General features: G+C 41.2%; 1 protein-coding gene across 1 annotated transcript; it reads left to right on the top strand.

Moving 5' to 3' along the window:
- Nucleotides 1-7,737: 7,737 nt before the first annotated feature.
- LOC133931295 (uncharacterized) lies at nucleotides 7,738-9,505 on the top strand. Its single transcript, XM_062378153.1, has 3 exons — nucleotides 7,738-8,022; nucleotides 8,127-8,191; nucleotides 8,642-9,505. The coding sequence occupies exons 1-3, from the start codon at nucleotides 7,828-7,830 to the stop codon at nucleotides 9,093-9,095; spliced, it is 714 nt and encodes a 237-aa protein (XP_062234137.1). The 5' UTR covers nucleotides 7,738-7,827; the 3' UTR covers nucleotides 9,096-9,505.
- The last annotated feature ends 3,818 nt before the right edge of the window (nucleotides 9,506-13,323 follow it).

Here is a 13,323-nt window from a genome sequence, read left to right as displayed (position 1 = left end):
AACCTAAATTTCCCACGGTCAGACCGTCACAACTCAGAAACACTAAAATGCCGTCTTTCTTTGGTTTCTCTCAACCTAAATTTCCAACTCTATATAAAATGCAAGTTTGAGAATTGTGGCACTTTAGATATCTCAAGTAAACGCACATCAACCCCTCTTAATAGTACGACACTTATCCTATCAATCTGATCAATTTTCTTCTCTAATCTCCTTTGACCGGTAAAAGAAAATGCTCTATAATTATGCCCTTGTCTTGAACTAGCCATTTTCATATTTCCACACATGCTTCTTCTAGCTTCGTAATATCTTTGTGACTAACCTTTTCATAACTCAAATAAATATGTTAGTCCACAAATTTCTTATTGTCATTAATTACTAAAACACGAAATAGGGGCCTATATGCTTCAATCTCCATCTTTTTGGTAATTGATGACAATAATACTAAGAAGTGATGTGAATTAAGTTTTGAGCCCAGTTTTAGCACATTTCATAAGAAGACTCGGTGGTGAGTTTCCATAGCAAGAATTTAAAGAATATAAAATTAAAGGATATAAATGCTATAAAAACTCTCGTACATATGTGCCCAAGATTAAAGAGAAGATACATGACACACGTTATAGATTTTAATAAAGAAAATTGACGGAGTTTACCTTGATTTCTTGGATCCAAGGAAAAGGATATAATCAATAAGATTTCCAATACAAATATATCATTCAAAATATTTTCCTCAAGACATCCAATAAAGTTAGAACATATAGAAAGAGAATAATATGGAGATAAGCAAATAAATATAATTCATTATATTAAAATACTTAACATAGTTCATCACATAGTTCTCATGCAACCAAAAAATAAATATAGATGCAACATAGTTCATCACATTACATGTAGGATAGAGTCTTATGCATAGAAAAGAAGAAAAAGATAATTATCTCTCGCTCTCCCTCTTTCTCACTTCTTCCAACTTCTCCCCCTTTGACATCAAGTACCAAAAAGATCTAATCATCCTAAGAAGGAGGTGGAGGAGGCCTCAGATAAATATTGTAGAAGTGATCAGAGAAGGTGTTGAATTATTGCTGAAGACTTTGTTGTCCAAGAGACAAAGTATTAAACATTTCATGCTAGGCTGACTTCTCACATACGTCCAATCAATCCACTTTTGTTCATAGATTTTCTTATTTAGAAGATGGCCATAGAAAACATCTTGTTGAACTATAGTGTAAGAATGTGGTTGAGTAGCTTCATTATCTAGAGCATACTGATAAGTGTTTTTAGCTCTAGTATATTCAGTTGAAGTCCAAGATTTTCTATACCCAACATAAGCTTGATGATTAATTTCAAGATCCTCATCACTAGCATCTTCCATGTCATGATCAACATTACCAACAAAATTAATTAGAATTAAGTTGACCCTTAGGGTGTTGTGCGTTGAAAATCTTTTTAGGACATTTATATGACTTTTTTCCATAAGCGCGGCTGAGTTTACATTGATAGACTTGTGCATGCTTTGCCGCTTGTAACCTTTTTTTTTCTCCCTTCGAATCGAGGAGGTCAAGTTTCGAGAGCAGAGCCTCTCACTTCTGATTATCAGTCATATCGTCGTCGAGCAGAACACGCAGGGAAGGAATCGTCGAGTTCACTGGGAAGAATGACGTCCATGCCAACGATTAAGGAGAAGGGTGTTTGACCAGTGGCTATACAGATTGATCCGATAAGCCCAGAGAGCCTCAAGAAGGCGATCTGGCCAGTCTCCTCCGACTCGAAAGTGTTTGTAGCTATGGTATGGGTCTGGTCTGAAGACCAATGGGTCAAAAAAGGGGATATCCTCATAGTAGATTGTGTTCCTGGAGGACACTTTCTCCATATCGTCGGTACTGGTAACAACATATCTTGACCTCATTCTTTTTCTTGTTATTTGACTTCTTGGAATGGAATTGTTCTCATGATAGTCACACAAGCGAAGGCTAAGAGGATGGGTCCCAAGGGAACTCCTTTTCTTCTATTCAAAGTTTTGATTGCACGAGCAGCATAACAACATAACAATTTTGCGTAAGGAAGTAAGGAAAAACTCATTTCTTAAATTTAAGGACTTAATTAGCCCATTGTATATAATAGATAATTAGTTTCAAAGAGAGTTTCCAATGGGTTACATCAAGTTTTCTCACCAAATATCCTGAGAAGGCATCCAATCGGAGTCCCTACGATCATCCTCAGAATACGATTCTGCCAATCTTTTCTTAGCCTTATCCCGACCAGCCACAATCTTTTTCAACCTCCTCCCAAGGACACTTACACTTCCACAAATCATAAGAGATGTCACAAGGAATTAGATCAAAAAAATGAACGATGCATGATGAAACAATGAGAGAAACAGATTTTGTCGCTGCTAGCAGTCGGACAGGCACATGCCGCGGTCAGACCGTGAGTGCGTAGACAGATACAAACGGTGGATTTTGATGAAAAGTGAAGTTCCAACCGATCAAAATTTGAGAATAACTTAATATAGATACTAGCAACTTATTCCAACAAGTTTCATCTCAAATCCATGCCTCATGTGATAGATCATACCCTTCAAACCTTAAGCTTCAAAAGCTTTAAAATCCATAGTAAAAAAGGAAGGAATCGAGGAAATACCGAGAAGACATATCAGAGGAGTCCACGGTTGGACCAGGAATGGTCTCAGATTGACCGGGGACTAAGGATTTGAGTTTTTCTTGAGTTGGCACTAAGAGCGCGTGTTCATGAGAGAGAGAATACAAAAACTCGGTTTAGTGAGATGGGGACCAGAGGAGAAGATAAAGAGAGAAAATGAGTCGGCCATATCAGGCGCTGGCGGTTAGACCGGGACTAGGGCAGTCAGACCGCTGGAGTCCAGAGGCTGGAAAACTCTCTATATAGATCTAACGGTCAGACCGGACTTCTGACGGTCGGACCGCTAGAACCAGAAAACTTAGAACTTCTTGGAACTGAGCTAGGAAGCGAGATATTGAGATAACCTATGATCTTTAGAGATGATATATGAGATAGAACCATATGCAACATAATTCAAACATAAACTTAGATGAAAAAACTTGAATTGACATATTGCAATAATTTACCATGTTCAAGAAGTAAATAAGCATAAGCAATATGAGCATGTAAATTATTGTATGATTACTAGAAAATATAAATGCACAAACCTTATATGCCAATTGTTTCAAGCAACATTTGAGAAGTCAATGGCGTTGAGCTCATTTCTCAATTTGCAAAAACGACTCTCATCTAAAGGTTTGGTGAATATGTCCACCAATTGGTCCTCGGTCCTCACAGTATCTACTAAGATATTGCCTTTGTTTACATAATCTCTAAGAAAATGATGGTGAATATCTATATGCTTGGTTCTTTAGTATTGGACCGGATTTGTTGCTATTTTTACGGCACTTTTATTGTCACACAAAAGAGGCATTATTTTGAACATCACTTCATAATCTAATAAAGTTTGCCTCATCCATAGCAATTGAGCACAACTACCAGTGGAAATATATTCCGTTTTGGTGGTAGATAGTGCTACAGAATTTTGTTTCTTGGAAGACCATGAAACTAGTGATCTACCTAGAAATTGGCAACTTTCGGAGGTGCACTTTCTATCTACTTTACAACCCACATAATCAGAATCCGAATATCCGATTAGCTAAAACTTAGCACTTTTTAGAAACCAAAACCCTATACTACGAGAGTATTTCAAATATCTCAAAATACGCTTAAACGGCCAAATGACATTCTTTAGTTTATGCTTAAACCTTGCACATACACACACTAAACATGATATTGGGCCTAGATGCGGTAAGATATAGCAAACTACCTATCATGGATCTATAAAACTTTATATCTACCGGTTTACCTCCCTTATCAAGATCAAGATGACCATTTATCGCCATAGGAGTCTTGATAGGCTTCACATCTTTCATACCAAATTTTTTCAATAGCTACGGGAGCAAAAGTTTCATCAAAATCCAAACCTTCGACTTGAGTATATCCTTGTGCAACCAATCTTGCTTTATTTCTTACAACAATTTCTTCTTCATCTTGCTTATTCCAAAAAACCCATTTTGTGCCAATCACATTATGATCTCTTCGTCTTTCTATCAATTCTCATACATTATTACGGGTGAAGTTGTTTAACTCTTCATGCATTGCATTCACCTAATCTGGATCATTTAGAGCTTCTTCTATATGGTTAGGCTCAATACAGGATATAAAAGAATAGTGTTCACCAAATGAAACAATACAAGAACGAGTTTAAACACCTTTACTAAGGTCACTAACAATTTGATCAATGGGATGATCCTTGGCAATAGCATGGTGAACTTTTGGATGAGCTACCGATACTTGTGATGGAGTTGATGAAGTGGTAGCTTGTTATGATTGATTATTCATGTCTTACATATTATGAGCTTAAACTTGATCATTTGTAGTGAAATTAGATGGAATAGCCCGAATTGAGATAGATAGATCATCCTCTTATTCATCTTCCTCTTTTGGCTTAATGTCACCTATTGACATATTCTTGACAGCACTTCTCAAACTATCATTACCTACATCATCTAAATTTTCTTGCTCTTCTTAAGAGCTATTAGTTTCATCAAATTCAACATCATGTGTCTCTTCAACCAAACTGAAATTTTAGTTGTAGACATGATAAGTTTTACTTTGAGAAGAATAACCAGGTAAGAAACTTTCATCATATTTTCTTTGAAATTTTGATAAATGAGTATCTTTCTTTAGAATGTAGCATTTGCATCTAAATACCAAAAAATATGAAATATTTGGTTTTCTTCCAATAAGAAGCTCATATTGAGTCTTCTTCAACAATCGGTGACAATATAACCTATTTGATGAATGACACGTAATATTGATGGCTTCGGCCCAAAAATTATCTAAAACATCATATTCCGAAAGCATTTATCTTGCCATATCAATAAGAGTTCGATTCTTCCTTTCAACTACTCCATTTTTCCCCAGAGTGTATTTGGCCGAGAATTCATGTTTGATACCCTTTTCTTCACAAAAATCCTCAACCTTTGTGTTCTTGAATTCGGAGCTATTGTCACTTATCACTTTCTTGACCTTGAGCTCAAATTCATTTTTGGCTCTTTTAGCACAGCTTTTGAAGGTGTTAAATACAATAGTCTTATCATGTAAAAAGAATACCCAAGTATATTTAGAGAAATCATCAACGATGACAAGACAATAGCTATTACCTCAATTACTTACATATGTTGTTGGACCGAATAAATTTATATGTAATAATTCCAAAGGTCTTAAGATTGACATGGAGCTTTTGTACGGATGTGAGTTTTCCACTTACTTCCCGGCTTGAGAAGTGCTACATAGCTTGTTCTTATCAAACTTCACATCCTTCAACCCTATAACTAGACTATGCTTTAACAAACAATTTAGTTGATTCGCACCAACATGACTAAGCCTTTTATGCTAAAGCCAACCTTTTGATGACTTTGTAAATAAACATGTGTTCAGGCTTGCATCATTAGAAAAGAAATCAACTAGATAAAGATTACCATATCTAAAATATTTGAAAACGATACTATTATCCTTCATGCTAGATATTATCATATCATTTGGAGAAAAAGTGCATAAAAGATCAAGATCACATAATTGAGCAACAGATAATAAATTAAAATTTAAAGATTCAATTAGTAAGATATTTGAGATAAACAAATCATTTGAGGTAGCAATTTTACCTAATCATTTTACCTTTTCTTTGCTATTATCTCCAAATGTGATTTTGTCATATTTCGATCCATCATTGTTCATAGAAGTGAACATCTTTTGATTTCTGGTTATATGTTGATTGCATCCACTATATAGCACCCAATGTCTTCCACCAGATTTGTAGTTCACCTACAAAACAAAGTTAAACTCTTTTAGGTACCCAAACTTGTTTAGATCTTTGGATGTTAGTCACCAAAGCTTTAGGCACCAAAATGACATTCTTTTTAGCATCAATTATAGGAGTACCAACAAATCTAGCTTTAACACTACCATTAGAATATCTCTTAAGAACATAATATGAATCAAAAGATGCATATGAATTAGTTCTAGCTGCCTCAGTGATGAGTCTGTGCAGAGAGTCGATAGCTAGGATGAATAACATTGGCGATAGAGGATCTCCTTGCCGTAGGCCTCTGGCATGCCGAAAAGCAAGACCTGGGATCCCGTTTAGCATAACCCTTGAGGAGGATGTCGCCATAATTGTCAACACCTAGTTCCTCCATCTTTGGCCAAAACCAAGTACTTGTAGAACTTCGATAGGAAAGGCCAATTAACTGAGTCAAAAGCTTTGAAAATATCCAGCTTCACGAAGAGTGCCGGATGTTTAGCTTTATGGAGCTCTTTGATCACATTCTGCACATACAGAAAATTATCATGAATGCAATGCCTCTTTATAAACACACTTTGGCTTTTAGGCCCTAAGTCTTGGAGGTGAGGTGCAAGTCTGTTCGCGAGCATCTTCGTGATAATTTTAGAGATGCTAATGATAAGGTTTATCAGTCTATAATTGGCTACAAGTTGGGCACCATCCATTTTTGGAAGTAACACAATATGCGCCTCGTTGATCAAGTTAAGTTTGTCCAATCCCAAGCAATGAAAATTGTTCAAAGCTTGAACAAGATCCGCCTTGATTGTTTCCCAACATTTTTTGAAGAACAATCCTATGAACCCATCTGGACCTGGAGCCTTTTCAGGGTGCAAATCGTTGATTATGCTACGTATTTCCTCCTCATTAAAAGGGGCTTCCAATTCTGCCAGTTCACAAGGTTGATAGTTTAAAACTTCCTAGTTGATAGCAAGTTCCTTTAGTTTGTTTATGCCAAGATGATCAATGAAGTGCTTGTACAATAGCGTTTCTTTTTGCTACTGGGAAGTGGCAATTTCATCATTTGAAACTAAGGTTAGAATGTATTTCTTTCTCCTTGCATTTGCCGAGAGTGATTCATCAGTCAAATAAGCCTTGCATATCAGGTGGTAACAAAAAAAAATTGAATTGGGTGGGGGATGGGGCACGGTCCATGTTGGCCACAACTATCCTCCGCCATTGCTGCCAACTGTCCCGTCTCTGCAGCAGAGTGATTGGCTGCTTCTTCCTGCCCTCCATGCTGGCCAAAAGCTGGATGCATCGACCACACATGTTCCCTTGACAAAGCTCGATTTTGCATTATGTCCCTGTTTGCTCGCAGTTCCCACTGCTAAATCTGACTAATCACCGCCCCACTTGATCTGACAGTTCGATCCATGCAACATCCACCCTATTTTATATAAAAAGAGAGAAGATGCTGATCACAGAAATGGTAAAAATTCATGATCAATTGGGTGGCAATATTTGATAATGTGACATCTCAATTTCATGCATCGTTGTCTCACTGGATACCTTAAAAAAGATGCATTTCACCAGCTTTTCCAACACCATAGAAAAACTCCAAACGCACATGTCGTTGTGCAACTTCTTTCACCAGCGAACTGGCCTCGGATCAACCATCGGCGAGCGACCAGTCGATCTGAGCCGCCCAGCCCCTGATCCAACGGCGTCCAGCGATGGAAATCACAGGAAGCACGTGCATGCCCAGCCCGGCCAAGCCAGCAGGCAGTGCTGAAAACTGCACCATCTACGACTATTCTACTAACTGCTTCCCATAAATAAATGCAGGAATGATGAGGCATAAAAAGGCAAACCCCTGCCCTTTAATTTGCACCCTCCCCAAATCTCCATTGCCCCTCTCACTCCTCTCACTCCTCTCTCTCTCTCTCTCTCTCTCTTCTCTCTCATCCATGAGGATCAGGAAGAGGCCACAGCCCTCGTCGCAGCAGGCCTCAGATCCGTCCACATCCACCGCGCCGCAAACCCCGCAGAATGCAGGGAGGCATCGAGAATGGCTCGAGGGAGGTGAGGAGGAGGGGACGCTGCATGCAAGTGTGGATCTTGGACAGAAATCTGGTGTGGCCAGGCGCTTGGCATTGCCGCAGGTACGCGTGTTTCTTGATTTGGTTCTACAGCTTGGTTCTTGCACTCTTAGAGGACATGTTCAGATCTAGCTGAATCCATTGCTTTTTTGGCTTGTAACTCCCAGGACAATGCAGCGGATTGCGGCACGATTTTGGGCCCACAGCATGGAGCTGATGATATTCAGAGGAGGTACGGATTAAAGAACTGCAAAGGAAAGATATCAACTTCGTAATTTTGACTGCACAATAGAATAGATTGAAAAGGGAAAGCATGCTAGGTTCTTTTCTTTTTAATTTTCTTCTCCTGTTTCATAGTGGGCGATGCCAGCTTGAGCCATGAGGCCATGAGAGACATCGATCCAATCCAATTATTTTAGTACACTCCGTGCAGTCAGACAAAACACCCCTGTAGGCACGTCGTCCCATCCATCCACCCGTAGTTCCATGAGCACTCCTTGTTGCCACTTTGGATGCGACTTGTTGATCACAGCCTAGCAGTTTGGTTACATTCATGCGTGATCTAGCTTGGCCTCTAGTGCACGATACAGGTCCAGAGCCGATGCACATTGCATGACCACCAACCTGTCTACTTCACGGCATTTTTAAATGTTCGTACAAATGCTACGTTTTGCACTTGCAGATGCAGTGTACTGAATGGACATCACAGTCCGGACCAGAAGGGCAGCGTGACATGCACCGGTGCCGTCGGCAGTAAGTCTGAGTCGCCGCCGGCGGTGGGGAAGGTGGAGGAACATGTGGGTAACGGCGTGCTTCTGCCCGTGGCGCCGGTGGTGGCCGTGAAGGACGAGGAGAAGGTCAGCAATGGCAGCGGTGGCGGGTCCAAGAAACGGCGCGGCCCGGCGGTGCTGATGGAGGGGTCGCGGTGCAGCCGCGTGAACGGCCGCGGGTGGCGCTGCAGCCAGCCGACGCCCGTCGGCTACTCGCTCTGCGAGCACCACCTCGGCAAGGGCCGGATGCGGAGCGCGGCCGCCGCGGCGCGCGGCGGCGTGGTACAGCTCGGTCGCACCGAGCACAGGGCGAGCATCCCCGCCGCGGCGCCCAAGGCCGAGGGGCCGAGCCTGCCGCGCTGCTAAGGCGAAGCGGCGTCATTGCGATGGGACCCCTTAATTCTTCCGTTTTGGTGGGCGACGTGAATTCTCGCCGCATTTTCTTGGACCTTGAATGTCGGCGGTGGCGTGCAGGTGACGGCACAGTGAAGCAATTCGATGTTCGCGGTTGATCTCTGCTTCTCCGTGCCAAAATTTCACCGCGACGGCTTCGTCGATGTCCGAGTAATGGTGCTCCAGATTAGCAGTAGCCTATCAGCCATGCAACATTGCAAGTTTTCTTGCCTGCACGGTTGCACCAAGTGTGGGTGGTGCAACTCTGAATGGTAAAAGTGAAAGCTTTTGGCCTTGAAAGTGCAAGAAAATGGGCTAATCAGCGACGGGAAGAAGTGAAAGCTGGGGAATCAATCATGCTACAAACATCATCTTTTCCAGCACATGCTCTTTGTTACTCTGTCTTTGCTAGCCTGGTATTACTCCGTATTTGTTACTTGTCGCTTGTCAGAAAGAAGCCGGTACCTACCGCTCTCGCTCTAAGACTGGTCGGGCTTCAGCCAGCGGCACGCAGGCACTAGCACAGGACGCGAGCAAGCGACAATCCGGGACCAGCCCGTGCTGACTGACACAAGCGAGCTGCACTCGCCAGCGCTAGCATTGCTCCGGCGTCCCACTTCGTTGGTGCACCACTACCACACTGTCCAATGCCAACCAAGTGCACATGCCTCTCGATCGGCCCCGCGCACGCCGTCCCAGCTGTTTCTCCCGCACTCCCACGCCGCGGTTGGTGCCTGCCCGCCGTGCCATCCCGCACCGCCGCCGCGTGCTGCCCCGCGGTGCGGGACGGGGCGCGCGCGGAACAGCGCCACAGCGGGTGGGAAGCCCGCCGTGGGTTTGGAGCTTCGGATCGAGTGGGCTGAGTGCCAATCCTGAGCGGTTAGGCCCGTGTTGGGGAAATTCGAATGGGGACGGATCAGAGAGCGTCACACGGCCGCCCGCTTGCCGCTAGCGGACGTGGCTGGCCGGGCCGGGCCGGGCCGGACCTGGGTCGGTTGCTCGGTTGGATAGCTGACGAAGGTAGTGGTTGGAGGGGAATTTTTTTTGAGATACTATTCTTTACATCGCTGACGCAGCTATTTTGGAGGTACTATACTTTTTACCCACTAATTTTTTAAAAATTTTCATAACTATTTTGATAATATTTAAAATTTTAAGAGCAATAGAATGTAATATTTTTAATTTTTAAATATATCGTCCGTTAAAAGAATAATAAATTTATTTTTTAAATCTATCGTCGGTTTCTAGCAGGCAATGGTAGCATAGTTCTTCAAACGGATGCCTATTTTTGATTTTTTTTAAATTTTTGAAATATAAAAGTAAAAAATTCGGAAAACTGGGACGTGGTGGGCTGCATTGTCCTGGAAATCTGGAACTCCTTTTTTTTTTGCGATTTCTGGAACTGTTGAAGTCTGGGAGGAAGTGAAGCGAATGGAAAAATATGCATCAACCACATCACATGAAAGGAATGAGTTGCTTTTATGACAACGAAAGGAGTATGCGTGTTTTAGATGAAAGGGAACTCGCCCAATTCCGAGCGAAACATGTTGGTGCACGCCTAAAGCTAAGCCGGCACGGAATCTTCTCATTCCTTACCGACTTGGGACTCACGCAGCACCATGCCATTCTTATCTGCAGCTGTGACTAATTTGAGGTCTCTTGCCTTCCTCTCTATCCAGACCATCATGGTCGAGCTTTGCCGTTTGCACTGCTGTGCTGAGATTTGGTCAAGGTCAACCACAGGTCTTCTGAATGTTCTTTTGACAAAGCAAGAGCTTATTTCTTCGGGGGAAAAAAACAAAGCAAGAGCTAGTAGGAGTACTACTTTTTATTCTGGTTCACTGAATCACGCAACAGCTACCCTTTCTGCCGATAATGAGATCTGAACAACTGCGTTATCAGTGGTCTAATAGGACTAGCGTTCAAAGTCGAGTAAGAACATTTGAAAGCGAGGAAACGACTCAGCAGTCAGCACTCTTTGCTGTGCTTATCTGGTTCTTTGAGTGATAGTGATCACCTTCTTGCATTATAGGATGCCAATTCCTGAACTGAGAACAATGAGCCGAGGGGCCACAAGCCAACATGTAAGTAAATCTGTAAATATTTGCCAGAAATATTCACTCTTATTAGCTTGCAGCACAGAATTTTGTTTCTGCACTCATACAAGGATTATGACGAATCATGCATCCGACACCATTCTGTACTCATACAAGGATAATTTGTGGTCTTGCTCCCTTCCCGCGTCCATTCGACACCAAGCACGAGTCTGGACGCCGGTGCTGCTGACCATTCTATGGAAGATCTGGGACGGCCGCAACCAACAAATTTTCCAAGGCATCATCAGCTATAGTCTCCGGCGAGTGATCTCCAATGTAATTGCTGACTTGGACCTTTGGTCCCATATATCGCTTCAAAGCGCCAGAAGATAGAAGTGCAATTAGCGAGTGGCGCTTCTTCTCCTCCGCTGCATCCTCTCTGTAAAACGCTACCCCGACTCACTTCTGTGAGTTATTTTTGAATGAAATTCAGGTGGGGAACCCCTCCCTCAGTTCACTTCAAACAAAAATGCATCCGAAAGAGAAAAGGGTTCTCGTGAATCACAAGCTGGCCGACCGTTAAGTCGTTGATGTTCTCCTTTGCAATCATAGGAGTTGTTTAGTAACGAAGCTTTACTAATACAGCAACTAAAGCATGCTTTTTTTTTAAGGAATACTAAAGCATACGCGCTAGATTATATCTTGTGATGGTCTTTCACAAGGTTCTAAATAGGGGTGGGCAAGCGGTTAACTTGGTTCGGTTTTTACGGTTTATATTTGGTTTTTGAAAACTGAAAACCGATTCAACCTAAGAAATATAAGAAACCGAACCTTATTAACTTATTTATTTTGGTTTGGTTATTTCAGATTTTAGTTTTGAACCAAAATCTTCAAAAAGAGGGTGGAGGTGAGAAGCGAGAGAGCAAGAGCGTGTGGGCGAGAGGTAGGGGTGTGGGGCAGTGTGTTAATGCTCTTGTGGCTACAAAGTGGAAGGGGTTAAAATGATTAAGTATAGCTAGTACGTTAGATTTATTGGGTTAGGCCGAAGAGGTATTTTGTATGGTATACATATCAATTCGATTTATTAGGTTAGTTTAGTCTTTTAAAGTTAAAAACTTAATTACAAACTTAAAATTGGTTAATAACATTTAAGAAACTGAAGAGAAAACCGAAAACCAAACAAATCGCAAAAATCAGTTATTTGGGTTCGGTTTTGGTTTTGTTGTTCAGTTTTTAGATTATTTGCCCACACCTAATTCTAAATGGCTAGCTATAGCTGCACAATAGCTGTTTTGAACTTCAACCGTCAAGCTATATACCAATTTTCCGCTATATGAGCTATAAGCGCTATAGCTCTGAATAGCTACGCTATTTGCTGTAGCTCCTAGCTAGACGTAGCTCTGCTATCGCACGTATGTACCCATATGCCCCTAAACAAGTCAATTTTGAAATCCAACTTTGCTAGAAAGCCTAAAAGCATTTCCAATAAGCTTGATCTATGAAAAAAACTAGCAAGACACCATCTCTTACTCTTTTTCAGTACTCCGACACTTATTCTTACTGATTGAATACCCCTGTTAAAAATATTATGACATATAGTCTTATTATGTTATATCTAGTAACTCTTATGTACTATGTCTTCATAATTTTTCAAAAAATAAACTATATTATGTACAAATTGTAATATTTTATATTTGTTAATACGAAAAACATGACAAAGGATAGCTCCCACGATAGCTTCTATATTCTGGGATCGTGCCGTGAAGTTGCAAAAATCACGATTAAAAGCTTGATCTTTCATAAAAAAAAGACTAGATGCTGTAACCACTGTATCATTTTTAGGGCCAATATTGCTTGGTTTGCTACAGATGACTGGAAAGGTTCCTTCCTATCGAAACATGAATAAATTGTCCTTTAATCTGTGTTAGCAACTTAAGTTTTTCCTGCATTGGTTGCTGTATGAAGCTAAACTCTTACATATTTGATATGTCCAAATTAGTATGACTCACTAATATTTCCGTGATGCAACGCACAATTTGTTATTCCTTTTTTCGCGAGGGAACTCACTTTGTATGTAAATTCATGTCATTTTGGGCATCGTATGATGTGAGGCAACTTTGACTACCAAATGTTGTTAAGTATCAAAATATGCCGGCATAACCTAT

This window comes from Phragmites australis, chromosome 10 (genome assembly GCF_958298935.1).
Source record: "Phragmites australis chromosome 10, lpPhrAust1.1, whole genome shotgun sequence".
Classification (NCBI taxonomy): Eukaryota; Viridiplantae; Streptophyta; class Magnoliopsida; order Poales; family Poaceae; genus Phragmites; species Phragmites australis.
This window is presented reverse-complemented; position numbering and strand designations above follow the sequence as displayed.

What these genes read in the sequence shown, in the direction of transcription:
- LOC133931295 (XM_062378153.1), top strand. Translation starts at nt 7,828, where the DNA reads ATGAGGATCAGGAAGAGGCCACAGCCCTCGTCGCAGCAGGCCTCAGAT. An exon ending in GGCGCTTGGCATTGCCGCAG is followed by an intron (nt 8,023 to 8,126) that starts GTACGCGTGTTT and finishes TGTAACTCCCAG; the next exon opens with GACAATGCAGCGGATTGCGG. An exon ending in GCTGATGATATTCAGAGGAG is followed by an intron (nt 8,192 to 8,641) that starts GTACGGATTAAA and finishes TTGCACTTGCAG; the next exon opens with ATGCAGTGTACTGAATGGAC.